Raw genomic sequence first — 19431 nt, forward strand, 5'->3', positions numbered from 1 at the left:
AAAATGTTGCCGTTCTTGAATTATTAACTGTTAGAAATAATTTCTCTTTTTTAGAGATTTAGTTATCATTAAAGGGATACTGTCATGGGAAAGAAAAATGTTTTCAAAATGAATCAGTTAATAGTGCTGCTCCAGCAGAATTCTGCACTAAAAAGAGCAAACAGATTTTTTTATATTCAATTTTGAAATCTGACATGGGGCTAGACATATTGTCAATTTCCCAGCTGCCCCAAGTCATGTGACTATAAAAAAATCTGTTTGCTCTTTTGAGAAATGGATTTCAGTGCAGAATTCTGCTGGAGTAGCACTATTAACTGATGCGTTTTGGAAAAAAAACATGTTTTCTGATGACAGGATCCCTTTAAAGGCATCCTTTAATATGATGTTATATATTTCTTAAAAGTTTTCTGTGGGATCCCCCAGAATTTCTTTATAACTGATCGGAGCCAGTTGTTTATTAGCTTCATCTAGATAAATGTTATTTGGCAAAATCACAATATTTCCCCCTTTATCTGATGGTTTAATTTGAACATCTTTCCATTGCTGCATGTCCCTAATGGCCCTCCACTCCTCTCTGGATGTATTTTTGTCATATATATGTGATTGGAGTGATATGATATCTTTGGTTACTAAATTCAGAAAAATAGCTACATTGGGACAAATGTTTGCTGCTAAGTTTCTTAATCCAGTCCTCTGCTGAGGGGATCGAAATAATGTTATCTGGTGCCTCATCTGAATTCTCCAATAGTAATTCTTCTAAATCCTGTAGTGCCCTTATTTCCATTTCTGTGAGTCCCTTCTCCAACATCCTTATCAAAATACTTTTTCAGAAGTAGTTTTCTAACGAACAGATTTTGATCTTTAACCGTATAAAAAATGTCCTATTCAAAGGTTGTTGAATTTTGCAGGGCACCAGTTGATTAATACTTGATATTTTATTTATGAGTCACAGGCGGGGTTCTTTTTCTCTATAATATTTTTATGGTTATATTTTTCTGACAATTGTCAGACCTCAGCCTATAACTCCTAGAAAAAATGAGTTCTTATTAACCCAGGAAACAGGGATATCCATTTTTCACCTGCCTACACATACCTGTAACTGTAGATAACTAACACAACTATATATGAGGGGTAAAGAATGATAACTTAGTCACCCGTGGGGTAAACATTGCCAAGAAAACTGATCAGGATAAGAAACCCTGCCTTAACCACAATAAAATCCTTACCTCTGATATATTTATTCTTATTTTTTGCAATATTTGTGTACTATGGATATCAGTCAGTTAGGTTTACCACCTTTTTTCATGCATAATACTGAGAAGGTTGGGTACACAAAGAAGCGGGACTGTGACTGGCATTTCAAGTAAACAAAACAGGCTCAAACATCCCTCCACAGGCTTAGTAACAAGTGGCTGTTTATAGCATCTTGCAGCAACCCCTTTGGCATTTGGCAGCATCTAAAGATACCAATCCAAGCCTGTAGTTGACATAAATGAAGAAATTAAGAGAAGCTGCAACTTCCTTGTAGTGGTTAGTAACAGCCCTTTTAAAGATGTTTATTATGCCTTGTAAATGTTTATTGCTATGCAGCACTGCAGACGATTCCCTTCACTTCCTGTTGTTCAGCCCAAAATGAGTAGAACAAGGTGGCCATACCATATTTTTTCCATTGTATGGTATATTTCTATTCAGCATGTGGCCCTATCAGTCGGATACCATGCAATGGACCAGTCTATGGCACCAGGTGGAATTGAGGCAGTGGCTCCCAGCACTGTACCTTTCCCAGCACACGCCAGCAAATGGGCACGAAACTATAGTTAGTGAAGCAGAAGATCACCCTATTAGGGTTGCCCCCAGCTGCTTTAACACTGGCCACATATTCGCAGATTTACTAAAGGGCGAAGTGGCCGTTGCTAGCGACAATTCGCCAGAAATCATATCTGCAGGGACATCGGCAATTTACTAATAAGCGTAGAGGACAATTCGCTAGTGAAAGAGACCGTTGCTAGCGTAGTTTTGCACCCTAGCGCCAGACAAATTTTCGCTCAGGCAAACGATTGTTACTCTGCAAATTTAGTAAAGTGCGAATTTTACAGAACATTACCTCTTTTGCCAGAGTTTCCTTCGACCACCTTAGATAAGATGGAGCTACATCCTCCTCAATCTTATGTTAGTGAAATCATGTCCAGTATCTCGAAAAGTCATAAAAGTTCTAAAAACGCTGGCTTTTTTCATATTTTAAAACGGGATCTAACTATTTGTATTAATTTTTTTTTTCCCAATTTGAGGGGTATGCCACATTTGTTTTAGGGTGGGCTCAAGTCTAGGGCATTAGAGGATCTCTTTTGTCTTTATTTTGCTTCCTTGGACATTTGCAATAATAAGTGGCTACTTCAAGCATTTGCACCAGCATCACTAATAAAGACATCTGTATGACCTATATGAACCCCCCTATTCAAATTGACCTAAACGTAGGAGTTTCGCTAGGCAGAATTGAACGCTATTGAAAGATCGCTGTTGAAAGAACGAGCTGTTGAATTAACGCTAGCAAAACTTTGCCAGCATTCAGCTGCTGAGACGGAACTTTGCATTTTAGTGAATTAGCGTAGTGGTAATGAATTTTCGCTTGACGAAGTGGCGCAGATTGTTCCCTGGCGAAAATTCACCCTTTAATGCCCCATTGAATCCACATCCTGCATGGCCATACCTCCCAACTGTCCTGTTTTTTGCGGGACAGTCGTGATTTTGACAGCTCAGCCTGCTGTCTGGGATTCTTACTGAAATGTCCTGAGTTTCTCTTTGATCGCCTGCACTGAACAGCCACAAAAAGATTCAATGTTTCTGAAATGTCTGAGTTTTCTTGGCAGAGAGCCCAGAATACTCAGCACCTGCACTTAGATAAATTTGTAACAATTTTAGATAAGCAAAGACACAATTGTAAATATTTAAGATAAGCAAGTCTCTTGGGGAAACTGTGACTTGCAGCTTAAAGGGCAATTCACCTACATTAGCAAAACTGTAATACCACAAAAAAAAACCTGACCCTAAAACCCCCAGAAATATGTTCAAACTCTCCATTACCTGACAAATGTTGTAAAATGGATGTGGTATTTAGGGGGTGTAGCCATAAAATTGCCACTCTATGCACATTGGGAGGTATGCATGGGTGATTAGCAACGGATTTAGAAGCATGCTGCAGACTGAACTGATTTATGTGCCGCTATTAAGGGGTTATCTATGTTTAGCAAACTTTAAGTATGATAGAGACAATTTGCAACTGGTTCTCATTTTTCATTGTTGTGTTTTTTTTAGTTATTTAGCTTTTTATTTAGCAGCTTTCCAATTTGCAGTTTCAGAAATCTAATTGCTAGGAACTAAATTACCCTAGCAACCATGCATATTGCATTGATTTAAATAAGAGCCTGGAATATGAATAGTAGAGGGTCTGAATAGAAAGATGAGCAATTGTAAAGTAGCAATAACAATACATTTTTAGTCTTAAAGAGAATTTGTTTTATTAGATGGGTTAGGTGACCCATCTAAAAAAGGACAGAAGGAGAAGGTAAATAATTAAAAAACTATCAAAAAAATAAATAATAAAGATCAATTGGAAAGTTGCTTAGAACTGGCCATCCCTTAACATACTAAACAGAGAATGAAAGCTCCAATAGAAGGGGGGGGGTGGTTTGCCAAATGTTAGAGCACCCCCATGGATTTTAATGACTTACCTGATACCCTGGGCTGGTGCACCTGCTAGAAGAAAACTGCGACAACTTGGGGCAGTAGTGAGCGAGTCTTCCTTCCTTCACACTGGCGTGCATGTGCAGTAGATTTAGAAGCAGACTTTAAAGGAGACATATAGGATAAATGAAAAAAAACTTAATTTTGTAGGTAATTACAGTATGAGTAATATATGGTGTTGCTTTTACATGGTGCTAAAAATTGATATTATCTTAAAAAAATAGCCCCTTTATTAGAGCTCCCTATATATGTTCTCTGGTCCCTGTTTCAAATGAGGGGTGGGCGTGTCCTAACAGTCCCTGCCAGAAGCACAGTAGGAGGGGGACAGCCAATCACAGCCCTGCAGTCACACAAGCACAGACACACAAGCTCAGGTCCTTCTAGCTGCTGATTGGTTCCTGTCCTACAGTGCCGTGAGCTGAGAGCCGTCGGCTCCCCTGCACAGCCTGGGAATTCAGGGAGCAGGAAGTGGAAGAGATTATTAGGGTTTTTGAAGAGATATTCAATAAATCAATCTGAAACACTACTTTTTTTAAGCACAATTCTTCTATATCTAAAGGAGTACAACGCATTGGTACGTTCTTATTTTTTACACAAAATGTCTCCTTTAACAAAAAAAGCACTATTTTTCTGTCTACTGTGTATGCATCGACTGTGGGATCTTAGGGTTAGTTCACACGAGGAGATTTGGCGAGATTTTTGTAGCCTGGTGATCACCTCTTCTTCTTGGCGACAATCTCCCCGAACTGTCCAGCGGGATGTGATGTTAGCGCCCTCTGTCGGCCCGTGCTTTAGATGCAAGAAAAGGGGCTCCTGGCTCTGTTGCATTGTCCTTTCCGTTACTGGAGCTTCTCCCCCAGAAGATGGCTGACCTTTCACTGGTGATTCATTTTCCGATATCGCCCGAAGTTGCCTCACGAGGAAACTTCGGGCGACTTCGGAAAACCAAGCGCCGTGTGTGCTTTAGCGCAGATGACTTTTCATTATAGCGGATGGAAAGACAAGTGGAGGCAATTCGGGAGACTGTCGCCCAGAAGAAGAGGCGATTAGTCGCCAGGCGACAAAATCTCGCTGAATCTCCTCGTGTGAACTAACCCTTAAAGAAAGAAGGAAGAGGATTGCTCGCTCGTTCACTAATGCCCTCGGCTGGGGAAGTTTCCTGTTAACAGGAGCACTGTCCTGGGGTATCAAGAAAGTCGTTAAATCCTTAGGGGGTGCCCTAACAACCATCGACTGGAGCTCTCCTTCTCCTTTAAGAATGTGTCCAAATTAAATTGCTGATCAGCCACAGAAGATGTGGGTCCAATATGTGGCCAGTAGTAAAGGGGTGAGGTGGCAATCCTTCCTAGGGTACTGCCCATGCTGATACTGTATATAAGGGAGGTTACTAAGAAGACAAGGCAGCAGCACAAGTTTGCTCCAGGGCCCCATTCCAGTTGTTCATCCTATTCCTGGATACAGGCCTGTGTGTTGTTTTTTGCACACCTGCTGTGACACACATGACATGTAAGGACTTGTAGGAGCGTGTAAAGCTGAATTAGAGGGTCGCGCGATAGTATCATGAGAACAGGGAAGTAAAGACGGGAGTATAGAGCATAAGGACACGGATAACCGAGAAAATACGAGGAGAGAAGCGACTAGAAGGGAACAGAGCAGCTATGTCAGTGCAGTCCGGCGGGACGTGATGTTAGCGCCCTCTGTCGGTCCGTGCGGGGGATGCAAGAAAGGGGCTCCTGGCTCTGTTGCGTTGTATTTTCCGTTACCGGAGCTTCTCCCCCAGAAGATGGCTGACCTTTCACCGGTGATTCAGCCTCACAGGGAAGGGGGCTCCCGGTATGGTTACACCATGTTTCCAGGACTCGAGTCTGAAGCCGAATTGTCCCTCAGCCTGGCCAGCACCAAAACCCGCTCGTACGGGAGCACAGGCAGTGTGGCGGCCCCCCTGGCCGAGAGATACATCGAGCACTGCCTCAGCCCGAGCGACACCCTTCAAGGCATCGCGCTCAAGTACGGAGTCACGGTAAGGACATGCCGGGGATGGGGCCTACTCACACACAGGATGGATGAGGGGCGGCCTAACGAGTCTGGGGGGGGATATTGAGGGATGGTTTAATGCTCCTGTTGCTGTTACACTGTGTAAATGACCATTTATTAAAAAAATAAAAGTATAGTGGGCTCATTTATCAACACTAGGCAGATTTGCCCATGGGCAGTTACCTATAGCAACCAATCGCTGATTAGCTTTTTAAAGCCAACTGTAAACAGAACAATGAATGCATCAATTTGATTGGTTGCCATGGGTTACTGCCCATGGGCACGTTTGCCCAGTGTTAATAAATACCCTCCTTGTATGTAGGGAAGCATGATCCAATATCCACAGTGAACAGGCTCACTAGAAGCCCCTTGTACTCCCTCACTAGTGCTTTGTTACTCCTCAGCCAACATGACCCCTAATTACCTTAAATGAGCCCATCTACTGTACTCAGCTCTATACACCAACCCACCCTGACTGTATGTCTCCATTCAAGCAATGAAGACCAAATGTGTATATTCATGATAAGGTCGACTATCTCTTTAACGGGGTTGTTCACATTCTAAACACTTGTTTTTCAGTTCAGTTGTTTTCAGATCCTTCTCCAGAAATAAAGATTTTTTTTTTTTTCAATTACCTTACATTTTCTACCATTTTTCCTGACTTGAAGTTGAATGTTTGAGTCTGGCAGCTCAGTAATTCAGGTGCAGACTCTGAACTGTTACAATTTTGCAACATGGAGTTGATACATTTCTCAGCATTATCTCTGGAGTATCAGCAACTATTGTATCAATTCTAACAGCTGCCTGTAATGAAACCCAGAGATTCTGCTCAGCAGGGATAATGATAAGAAATGTATCGACTAAATGTATTAATTTAGAACAGTTTACAGGGTCGGCAACCCCCCAGCTGCTTTAGAAATACATAAGAAGGTGAAAAATTAAAGTTAAAACTTCAATACTAGAAAAACATAGAAAGTAAAAAGTCTTTATTTCTGGTGAACTACCTGAAACCAACAACTGAAAAAGTGTTGGAAGGTGAACAACCCCATTACAGTTCATTTTAAGGTGAACCGCCATTTTAAAGTTCATTTTAAGATTAAATGATCCATAACAGATCAGGTAGCTGCCAACTATTCCTTGTGAATACTTTGATTGCTGGTCTGCCAAAAAATGTCAGCGATAAACCAGCCATAAACAAAGACTAGTATTCGATATGAATGTGAATTTCCAGTTTTCCATGCAGCAGAAGACATGGCAATTGTTTGTTTTTTTTTAAACCTAATTAAACTACCCCACCAATCAGGGCCGCTTCTGCCATGAGGCAAGGTGAGACCCTTGCCTAAGGAAGTGGCCAGTTACAAGGGGCGGCAAAAAGCCGCCTCTTGTAAGAGCCGAACTTCCGTGTTTTAACCCAGAAATTTGGCTCCGCTAGTGCAAAGAGCGCAATTACGCTTAATGCACTAGCGACACTGCCCCCTTAGACCAGCTTCGGCGCTAATTTTTAAGCGCGGTGTGGGAGAGGAGGCAGGCGGCAGCAGCCCCAGAATCGGCGCTGCCTCCAATGATACTGTTTGGCACATTATACATGAATTATAGCTGCAAGTAAATAAGAATATCCCTATAATAATAATAATACAAATGCAATTAATTTCATCTAGGGATGCACAGAATCCACTATTTTGGATTCAGCTGAAGCCCCGAATCCTTCATAAAGGATTTGGCCGAATACCAAACCGAATTCCGTGTTTTGTGACAAAAAGTCACGCGATTTCACTCCCCGCCCCTAATTTGCATATGCAAATTAGGATTCGGTTCAGCCGGATAGAAGGATTCGGCTGAATCCGAATCCTGCTGAAAAAGGCCGAATCCCGAACCGAATCCTGGATTCGGTGCATCCCTAATTTCATCTTCCTTAAAGGAGAAGGAAAGCTACGGAGGCATTTTATTGCCAATAGATTAGCTGCAATAGTGCAAGCTAAAATGCTATATTTATTCTGTAGAATGTTTTACCATACCGGAGTAAAAAGCTCTAAAAACTCTGTTTGTTTAGGAAAGGAGCTGCAGTATTAATGTGGTGTGACATCACTTCCTGCCTGAGTCTCTCCCTGCTCTGGGCTCAGATTACAGTAGAGAAGGGAGGGGGCGGGGGAAGAGGATCAAACTGAGCATGCTCTTGCCCAGGGCAATGAGGTTTAAGCTGAAGGCAGGAAGTCTGACACAGAAGCCCATGTGTACACAATAGAAGGAAAGAAATGCAGAGTTTCTTTAGACAGGGAACTCAGAGCAGCATTACTTTGGGGGTTTACTGGTATATTTAGATGGACCTTTCTGATAAGGCTTACTTAGTTTTAACCTTTCCTTCTCCTTTAATTTATACCTGCATTTTATACCCTAATCCTATACCTGCATATGTAAACATTGGTGTAGCAGATATATAGTCATACTTCCAAGACTATCTAGGACAACATAATAAATGTACACCGCAGATCTTTTGTATTGGTTGGGGTTGGTCACCTTTGGGTTAACTTTTAGTATGATGTAGAGAGCGATAGAGACAATTTGCAATTAGTTTTAATTTTTTATTATTTGTAGTTTAGGTGCTTTTTAGCTTTTTATTCAGCAGCTTCCACAATTTCCACAATCTAGTTGCTAGGGTTAAAATTAACATAGCAACCATGCATTGCTTTGAATACGAGACTGAATATAGATATGGGAAGGTCTGAATAGTAATATAAGTAATAAAAGTCACAATAAAAATACATTGGCAGCCGTACAGAGCATTATTTTTTAAATGGGGTCAGTGGCCCCCATTTGACAGCTGGAAAGAGTCAGAAGAAGAAGGCAAATAATTAAAAATAAACTATGCAAAATAAACAGTGAAGACCAATTGAAAAGTTATTTAGAATTGTCCAGCCTATAACATAGTAAAAGTGAACTTTAAGGTAAATCACCCTTTTAAAAATAAGTAGCTATGAAGCTTATAAGATTTTACCATTTTTTGCATTACATTGTACCATATTCATATAACTGGTACGGCTGGTAAGTAAATGTATGTTTTTAAGTTTCTTCACACTTGTTTTCTTATTTTGATTTTAGATGGAGCAAATTAAAAGAGCCAATAAATTGTTTTCTACCGACTGTATATTTCTGCGGAAATCTTTGAATATTCCAGTTATCTCAAAGAAGGGCTCCCTGTTTAATGGACTTGGCTCATTGGACTCTCCAGAGAATGAAACCCAGGATACTTGTAGTTCTCCAACTGAAGAGCCTGCATTAGCCGAGTCTCATACTGTCTCTATAGACAGCTCTGCAAAAACAAATCAGCCTATTGTTACGTCAGATGAAGAGCTGTCAGCCAAGGACTTTCTTCAGAGATTGGACTTACAGATAAAGAGGTCTACTCAGGCAGCCCAGAGGCTAAAAGAAGAAGATGACCTCAGGTAACCTAAAGTTGGTGAGAATTGAGTAGTATGTTTTAATTATCTTTGCATTTTTAAATACAGGTAGTTCTGCTATAAAAGGAAATGTTGCTACAATCATAAGTAGAATGATTGCAGCAGTGTAGGAAGAAAGTAAATGAGAAATTCATTTTATGGCTATATTGTGAAAAGTTTCAGCATCATTTTTAGAAAAGAACCTGTGCTAGTACAAACCTATTTATAGGAGTTGTCCCTCCTATGAAGAGTAATATTTATAATTAAGTTTGATACACCCCAAATAAATCATATCCTGCTCCGAGGCCAGGCCTTTCAATTGTATGTGTAAAGGGGTTGCAAAAACAATAAGGGTCCTATTGGAGGTTATAAGGAGCTTTTGGTAAGCCAACTGAGACAATAGTGCTCCAACTTGAGCTAAAGTTGGTCTTTGATCTGATTGGTGCAGCTGGATTGGCACTTGTCTCCAAAAGATACTCTACTACTGCACTGTGACTACTTAGAAGGAAATCCAATGCAGCTCCATCAGCAGCAGAGAAGAGGAGAGGAACTTGGCTGCTGCGAGGGGATCGGGAATCGATGCATAATATTGTTAAAAGAAGTTATAGTTTTAATAGGCTACATTTTAATAAATTAGTAAAAAAAAACCTTAGTAACAGCGCATTTAAATATATTTTTATTTAAAACTACCATTTAATTGAAGTACACTGATTTGTTTTCTGTACCATTAGCAGAAGGGTTAAAAATAAAAGTTGGACCTGTAGAGGATGGTCTTAAAAAAACAGATATAATTTGGGGAGCCTTGGCGATTATGCGCTGTTACTAGAGTAATTGGGTGTTTTGTAACTTGCTAAAAAAAGACATACAATCTGCCAGTATGTAATTAGTAAGATTGACTAATTCCCAGGCTCCAGAGCCATGCTGCTATTAAAATACTATCTGTTACACTTTCTCATCTAGTGCAGGTAAAGTGCCTTTCTGAGTATCCTTGAGCACTTTGTGTATGATCACCTTATATTGCAGTCCACATTCAACTGCCCCCTTCCCACTCCCTTCTGTAACCCTGATCAATATCTGTGTACCTACTTTAATGCAGAGTTGCACAGCTGGGTTAGCTTTGAATCTTCTTCTATGCAAGCTGGCTAGCATGTGTATTTAAAGCTACTCCAGACCCGCAGGGGCGATTCTAGCCATTATGGCGCCTGAGGTGGCCTTCTTTTGCCGCCCCCACCCCTCCCAACGGCACTCACCTTTAGAGTGCCGGAGAGGGCACGGTGGTCCATGTCGCTTAGTGCAGAGAGCGCAATTGCGCTCTCTGCACTAGAAGAGCCGAATTTCCTGGGTGAAAACTGGAAATTCAGCTCTTAGTTACCAGGAGCGGAATTTTTTTAACTCAACTCACCTCATTGGTGGATCGTCCCTGCAGACCTGGCTTTAGCTGTGTATACTCCATGTCAGAGATCACATGAAAGAGGATCCAAAGTAGCACAAGATTGGGACTGTCAACCCTGTCTATTTTTTTTTTTTAAAGCTGGTACACAGATACAAGAGTAACTGGTGGTGCAGGTAAGGGGCTGTTATAGGGTGCCTAGGGCTGGAGGGATGGTTTTGTTCTCTTTTAATATAAGCTATGCAAGGTGCAAATGATGCAGGGTGGGAGAAGGTGTGGAGGATGAACCTATTCAGTTGGGAAGTGGCATCAATGAAGCACATTTGTAGCCTGTAGCTTGTAGCCACCCCTCTCAGCACTTTGCAGGGCTTTCTTTTTTGGTCTGCCTGTAATGCCCAGTTACACACGTACCTCCAGGGCACCAGCACTTTCATTACTATGTGCTGATATTTTGCCTATGGCATAGTTGAATGATACAAATTTGAAAGTAATGCAAGAGGAATGGCTGGCAAAAATTAAGCCTTTATAGGACTGGTATACAAGGGAAATCCTAAAATCATATGGTAAATTTTGATGCTCAGCTGAATATAACTGGTAAATTACTTTTTTTTCAAGTTTTTCTTCCCTTTTTGTCAAAATCTGATACACTCATCCTGTTCTTTAACTTTTCCCTCATTATGAATTAGGAACACACTCTCCAACTCATCTTTATTATGCTGATTTATTCAGGTCGGGTTCAGAATGTGTCCTTTTTCAGCTGTCAGACACTGTTTTTTTTTAAACTGTATATAAGCTTGGGGAACCTCCAAATTCAGCTTCTTCTAATGACATTTCCTCCTACAGAAATCTCTGTAATTGTGCTGAGCTGCTTTAATACAAGATACTGTGTGGGCACTAAAGAGGATTTGGGTTTCAACAATGTTGAGTGAGGTGTCCGCTAATAACCCATGTCTTGGCCTAAACATGTCTTGTTAGTACAACTATATGCAGCTTATTTGCAAACCCAGCCTTCTTGGGACTAAAAACATAAATTTTTACATTGCAATAAATAACATTCACAACAACTAAATACTAAAAAGGAAGTTTCTGATGTTAAGCCAGAATATTAAAAAAAAAACAAAAAACAAGCAAATATATAAGTGAAATATAATAAACACAGTAATATTGGCAAACACTGTGGAACTTGAAGTTCACAATCTGTTTGCCATAGACTAATTAGTAGCATGTTAACTAACATATGGTGACAGGATTTCTATTGATACTGGTATGCGATCCATTACCTGTTATGCAGAAAGCTCAGAATTACGGAAAGGCCGCCGTCTCTCATAGACTCCATTTTATATTCAATAATCCAAATAATTAAAATTTTTAAAAAGGATTTCCTTTTCTCTTTAATAATAAAAACAGCACCTTGTACTTAAGATATAATTAATCCTTATTGGAGGCAAAACTAGCCTATTTCATATTATTTATTTCATATTATTTATTTCATATTGGTTTATTTAATGTTTACATGATTTTCTAGTAGACTTAAGATGTGAAGATCCAAATTACAGAAAGATCCATTATCTAGAAAACACCAGGTCCAGAGCATTCTGGAAAACAGGTCCCATACCTGTATTAGTAAATGTATTGCCCCTTGGGCAATGGTGTTTTATTTAAATAAACTAAAATAAATAATATAAATTATTGTAAGGAGCCAAATGATAGGACACTGGGCGCATCTGCTAAAACCACAATGAAACTAGATACCTGAACCTTCTGTATATCAGCTATAAAAGCTACCTGCTATGGCTGATGTCAGATACAATACTTTCCCTAACTTCCAGCATGTAACAAGTGTAGAGTCATAACCTCGTTTATTTCAACCGCACCCCTGAATGGCCTCTTGGAACTCGTAGCCTTCATTGATTGGTTGCTTGCTGGTGAAGCATTTATAGGGCCAGCAGCTATAGCCAGGGTCGGACTGCAAATTAACCAGCACAACATATTGAAACTTTTCTGCTGAGGTCTATTGAGAAGGTAACATTGGAGAAATAAACCTGGTAAGCCTTTATAAAGTATTCAGAGAAATATTCAGATGTTTTGTACACAAAGCATGACTTCTGTGTAATGTTTTGTCACACAACAGATCTGATCTTTCATGACAAAGAGAAAACAGATCTCTGCAAAGTGATTTAAATGAATCACAAAATAACTGATTGCAAAAGTATGCACCTTTTTAAGTCAGTATTGAATAGATACAGATTTGGCAGCAATTCCAGCCCTGAGCGTGTGCTTGTAGATCTCTATATGGGACATATGGACATTGCAATGTGTCCCCATTCCTCAGGTTGCATTGGGGTTAAGATGGATCAGCCTTTTTCAAGTCCAGCCACAAATTTTCTATTAAGGCTAGGGCCACACGGGGGCTGAAATCTGCTAGCTAAAATATGTTGGTTGATCTCATCCCTACCACGGGCAATAGCCGCCTCTCTTTTCCACAATAAGAAATATTGAATTGGAAGCATAGTGAACAGAATTCGGTGTATCTTGGCTCAAAAATCAGAGACCCGTGGTTCTCTGCCGAAATCCGCTGATCCTGTTTGCGTCAAAGCCAATTCAGCACTTACGAATGAGAAAAAGAGAGGAGGCTACAGCCCATGGTAGGGCTGAAATCAGCCAGCGGATTTTGGACCCCGTGTACCCCTAGCCTAAGTTAGATCTGGACTCCAACTCTGCCATTGCAGGACACTGATTGAGTGGGTCACCTTTAAGTTATTTAGTAGGCAAACGGTCATATTCTGAAACCATTTGCAATTGGAATCATGGTAGCTATGTGATTGTTAGGATCTAATTTACCCTAGCAACTAGGTACTGATTTGAAAGTGAGAGTGGGATGTGAGTGGGAGAGGATGCCCCAATTTGAAATCAGGAAAGGCATTAAAGAAAAGCAAATAAAAGACCAGTTGAAAAGTTGCTGTGTAAAAAGTGGAGTGAAGCATTACCAGTGATGTTGCTCATAGCAACCAATCAGATCTTTGCTTTTGTTTTCTGTTGAAATCTCATTGCTGATTGGTTGCTTTGGGCAACATCACTGGTAATGTTTCACTCCACTTTTATACAGCATGATAAATAGAAAAGTTTAACTTGGTTCTCCTCCAGGGTTTCATTGTATTTTGCTGCTTTAATTTTACCATCACAAGCTTTCTTGGGCCGGCTATAGAGAAACATCCCCACAGCATGATACTTTCGCCACCATGGTTGGGTTGGAGTATTTATAATGATAATTGTGGTCTCATCAGACCATAGAACAGTCTTCCATCTGACTTCAGAGTCTCCCATGTGCTTGGCAAACTGTAGCTGAGATGTGAGTTTTTTCGGTTTTAAACGTGGCTTTCTTTTTTGCCACTCTCCCATAAATCTGTAACTGGTGAAAGACCCAGACAACAGTTGTGTGCATGTCTCTCTAATCTCAGCCGCTGAGGCTTGTACATCCTTCAGTGTTGTCATGGGTCTCATGAATAAAAATTGCAGTGTCTCAATACCCATTTCTACTTCATACTAAATGTTAATTTAAAGGTAAAACAACTCCTTTAAAAGCTTCCCTTAGTCAGAGGTGTGTGTCATATAAAATAATGTCATGTTGTGAGCATTTTTTTAACTGGAGATTTTGGGGCCCATTTACTTAGCTCGAGTGAAGGAATAGAGGAAAAATAGTTCGAATTTCGAATGTTTTTTTTGGCTACTTCGGCCATCGAATGGGCTACTTCAACCTTTGACTATGACCTTCGACTTCGAATCGAATGATTGGAACTAAAAATCGTTTTGACTATTCGATAGTCGAAGTACTGTCTCGTTAAAAAATTATTCGACCCCCTAGTTCGCCACCTAAAACCTACCGAGGCCAATGTTTGCCTATGGGGAAGGTCGCCATAGGCTTTCCAATGTTTTTTGGATCGAAGGAATTTTGTTCGATCGATGGTTTAAAATCCTTCTAATCGTTCAATTTGATGGATTTAATCATTCGATCGAAGGATTATTCCTTCGATCGTTCGATCGTAGGAATAGTGGTAAATCCTTCAACTTCGATATTCGAAGTCGAAGGATTTTACTTCGACCCTAGGTAAATGTGCCCCTTAATATCCTGTCAGGTCTGTTTTATATGTATACCAGCAAAGCAATGGTCTCAGATTTATTGAGAAGTATAATAAAACCGTTTCTAATTAATCCTTACTGGAAGCAAAACCAGCCTATTGGGTTTATTTAATGTTTACATGATTTTTTAGTAGACTTAAGACATGAAGATCCAAATTACGGAAAGACCGCATACTCTGCTTTTGTCAGTCTTCTCTGTATTAAGAGATGCATTCACTCTTCTAGAATCTTACTATATCTTACTATATCTGTCTACACAAATGAGGAACCAGTAAGTGAAGGTTTCCTTCTTAACAGTCCCAATTCTAGTAATACAACTAATGATGCATGGTTCACACATGAAGAAATTCAAAAGAGACTAGAACATGTTAAGATTAACAAAGGTCCAGGGCCAGATGGTATTCATCCCAGGGTAATTAGCGAGCTTAGCTCTGTGATTGCCAAACCTCTTTACTTAATTTTTCAGGATTCATTGAGATCTGGCATAGTGCCAAGAGACTGGCGAATTGCTAATGTGGTGCCTCTATTCAAAAAAGGATCCCGTTCTCAGCCTCAAAACTATAGGCCAGTTAGTCTGACGTCAGTGGTAGGAAAGCTTTTCGAAGGGTTAATAAAGGATAAGATACTGGACTTCATAGCAAATCATAATACTATGAGTTTGTGCCAGCATGGTTTTATGCGTAATAGATCTTGCCAGACTAACTTAATTTCTTTTTATGAGAATGTAAGTAGAGACCTCGATTCTGGGATGGCAGTGGATGTGATTTACTTAGACTTTGCTAAAGCATTTGATACAGTGCCACACAAAAGGTTACTGGTTAAATTAAGGAATGTTGGCCTGGAACATAGTATTTGTACCGGGATAGAGAACTGGCTAAAAGATAGACTACAAAGAGTGGTGGTAAATGGAACATTTTCTAATTGGACCAGTGTTGTTAGTGGAGTACCGCAGGGCTCTGTACTAGGTCCCTTGCTTTTCAACTTGTTTATTAATGACCTGGAGGTGGGCATTGAAAGTACTGTTTCTATTTTTGCAGATGATACTAAATTGTGCAGAACTATAGGTTCCATGCAGGATGCTGCCACTTTGCAGAGTGATTTGTCTAAACTGGAAAACTGGGCAGCAAACTGGAAAATGAGGTTCAATGTTGATAAATGCAAGGTTATGCACTTTGGCAAAAATAATATAAATGCAAGTTATACACTAAATGGCAGTGTGTTGGGAGTTTCCTTAAATGAGAGGGATCTAGGGGTCTTTGTAGATAACAAGTTGTCTAATTCTGGGCAGTGTCATTCTGTGACTACTAAAGCAAATAAAGTTCTGTCTTGCATAAAAAAGGGCATAAACTCAAGGGATGAAAACATAATTATGCCTCTTTATAGGTCCCTGGTGAGGCCTCATCTGGAGTATGCAGTGCAGTTTTGGACTCCAGTCCTTAAGAGGGATATAAATGAGCTGGAGAGAGTGCAGAGATGTGCAACTAAATTGGTTAGAGGGATGGAAGAGTTAAATTATGAGGGTAGACTGTCAAGGTTGGGGTTGTTTTCTCTGGAAAAAAGGCGAGGGGACATGATTACACTTTACAAGTACATTAGAAGACATTATAGATAAATGGCAGTGGACCTTTTTACCCATAAAGAGGATCACCGTACCAGAGGCCACCCCTTTAGACTAGAAGAAAAGAACATTCATTTGAAGCAACATAGGGGGTTCTTCACAGTCAAGACAGTGAGGTTGTGGAATGCACTGCCGGGTGATGTTGTGATGGCTGATTCAGTTAATGCCTTTAAAGGGGAAGGAAACCTTTTTCAGCGATCTTCTTCCTGCTGTGAACGGCGTTTTGGCGCATGCGCAGTAGGATCATTTCGCCGGTACGGATCTACTGCGCATGCGCCAAAAGTCACGCGCAAGCGCAGTAGATCGTACCAGCGAAATGATCCTACTGCGCATGTGCCTTTCAAAGCAGGAAGAAGATCGCGTGGAAGAAGATGTCGTCGGTGAACTACCTGGACTGGACCTGCGCAGAAGGGTAAGTAACAAGTTAGGGGCATTTGCCCAGAGGGACGGGTAGGCCATGGGGGAGGAGGGAGGGTGGGCAACAAACGGGAGGGGGGGTGGAGGGTTTGCGCCGACTAGGTTTCCTTCCCCTTTAAGAATGGCTTGGATGATTTTTTTGGACAGACATAATATCAAAGGCTATTCTGATACTAAGCTCTATAGTTAGTATAGGTATGGGTAGATAGAATTTGATTAAAAGTAGGGAGGAGTGTGTGTATGGATGCAGGGTTTTCATTTGGAGGGGTTGAACTTGATGGACTTTTGTCTTTTTTCAACCCAATTTAACTATTTAACTATGTAACTATAATTCCCTGATTTTTTCTTCATGAGCCAACCATGGCCATTGATGATGTCAATGTGAACCAAGAACACTGGATCATCTTTACTGTTCCTCACAGTATTCTAAAACCCAAACTCTAGGAGTTTTCCCTTATCCAGAAACCCATTATCCAGACTGATCCGAATTACAGGAAAATCCATCTCCCACTGAGTCTAATTTAAGTAAACACTTTTCAAAAATAATTTCCTTTTTCTCTGTAATAATAAAACAGTACCATGTGTTTGATGGTAACTAAACTGCATGAATCCATAATGGTGGCAAAACTACCCTATTGGGTTTACTTAAAGGGATACTGTTATAGGAAAACATGTTTTTTTCAAAATGCATCAGTTAATTGTGCTGCTCCAGTAGACTTCAGCACTGAAATCTGTTTTTCAAAACATGGGGCTAAACATATCAGTTGCCCAGATGTCCCAGTCATGTGACTTGTGCTCTTATAATGTTCAGTCACGCTTTACTGATATCACCCCCTCCCTCCCTTTCCCCCTCCCCAGCAGCCTAACAACAGAACAATGGGAAGGTAACCAGATAGCAGCTCACTAACAGAAGAACACAGCTCCCTGGTAGATCTAAGAACAACACTCAATAGTAAAATCCAGGTCTAAAGGCAATGTTTTCAGTAATATTGAGCAGGAGAAACAATAACCTGTCCAAAAACAGTTCCATCATGAAGTTCTGGTCAAAATGACCTGAGATGGCTGCCTACACACCAATATTACAACTAAAAAAAAAATGCACTTGTTGGTTCAGGAATTAAATTTTATATTGTAGAGTGAATTTTTTGCTTTGCAAACAGTGTAATTTAGAAATAAAAACTACACCATAAAAATAATGACGGAATCCCTTTAATGTTTAAATTATTTTTAGCAGACTTACAAACAGGTGATTCAAATTCCAGAAAGATCCCTTATCCTGAAAAACCCTGGTCCCAAGCATTTTGGATAATAGATGCCATACCTGTATATATATTTGCATCAAGGTAAATATTTGTTTTTAAACCTGTTGTTTTATTTGTAGACATGACGGCTCCTATGCAACTTGCTCCTATCAACACTAAGAAACAAGAAGATGTGGTCTTAGAAAAGCAATGGCTGTGGTTCCACATACACCAAACATCTAATCTTAAAGACTTCCGATGTACAAATCTATTGTTGATATTTTTACTATGATTGCACTGATTTATTTGCAATAGTTCAGTGTCCTTATATTGCCTTCAAATACATATGGCAGCCTTTAAAACATATATTTATATATTAAAAGCAAGTCATTTGCAGGCACTTCAAATAAACAATTTGCTGTCTATTTTGAATTTAAAAAGGGACACCAATGACATATCCATACTTTTATGACATTCTGTTATATGGCTGCAGACTGTATTACATTTGCAATACTCTATCTGTATTTTAGTTTCACTGCTCATTTTATCAATGGTTTGGTCACTTTTTTGGGTTGTTTATCTTTTATATTGCTGTTACTTGAGACCCACAAAGGTCTGTTGAGTGCAAAAAACCTTTAGTGTTTCAATGTGATTTTATTGTTCTGACTCATTCTATTTTAAAATAAACTTCTTTCCGTGACTTATTTGGAGTGGCAGTTATTCTTAATTCATTTGAACAGTCTAAGTACAACTGTTCCAACTTCCAGCATTCATCTCAAGGATCTTCTTAATCCTAAACCCTATAAAGTGATTAAAAAAAGATTTCCATCAGAATGGGTTGCTGCCTGAACTTTGTCCCATTGACTGCAATATGAGGCTGAGTATGGTGTATGTTTTGTGAAAAAAATCAAAATACAATGTACCATGTATGTGTTTGTAGGACCGGTTAGATCTGGGCATTAAGCTGTTACAATAATGCTGAATAGTATGTCATTTTAGTTCATGATGTTCATTAATACCATAGTGGGTTTTGAAAAAAAAAAAGAAGCAATTTGTTTCAAGTAAACATCAGAATTCTAACTCTTTTCCCCCAGGTTTTCCCAGTCTTTTCAAAGCAAGAATGCAGTGCATTTAGCAAACATATTTAATAAAATACAGTGGAGGGAATGTTTGATATAATATAAAAAAAAAAAAAAATTTTTTTTTTATTTCGATGTAGAAAAAAAATGGCAAGCATTGATAGGCTGATTAGCATTGCATAAAGTTAAAGGCATACTGCCATGGAAAAACATGTTTTTTCCCAAAACAAATCAGTTACTAGTGCTGCTCCTTCAGAATTCTGCAATGAAATCCATTTCTTTAAAAGAGCAAACAGATTTTTTTTTTTATATTCAATTTTGAAATCTGACATATCATATC

The 19431-nt window shown here is 39.7% G+C and overlaps 1 protein-coding gene across 2 annotated transcripts; it reads left to right on the top strand.

Annotated features, from left to right (window-relative positions):
• The first annotated feature begins 5123 nt into the window (after positions 1 to 5123).
• lysmd2.L (LysM, putative peptidoglycan-binding, domain containing 2 L homeolog) lies at positions 5124 to 18716 on the top strand. Of its 2 annotated transcripts, none has more exons than XM_018250903.2 (3): positions 5124 to 5761; positions 8872 to 9229; positions 18153 to 18716. In XM_018250903.2, exons 1-2 carry the CDS (start codon positions 5426 to 5428, stop codon positions 9217 to 9219), a joined length of 684 nt encoding a protein of 227 aa, XP_018106392.1. In that variant the 5' UTR covers positions 5124 to 5425; the 3' UTR covers positions 9220 to 9229; positions 18153 to 18716.
• The last annotated feature ends 715 nt before the right edge of the window (positions 18717 to 19431 follow it).

The sequence above is a fragment of the Xenopus laevis genome, chromosome 3L (assembly GCF_017654675.1).
Source record: "Xenopus laevis strain J_2021 chromosome 3L, Xenopus_laevis_v10.1, whole genome shotgun sequence".
Classification (NCBI taxonomy): domain Eukaryota; kingdom Metazoa; phylum Chordata; class Amphibia; order Anura; family Pipidae; genus Xenopus; species Xenopus laevis.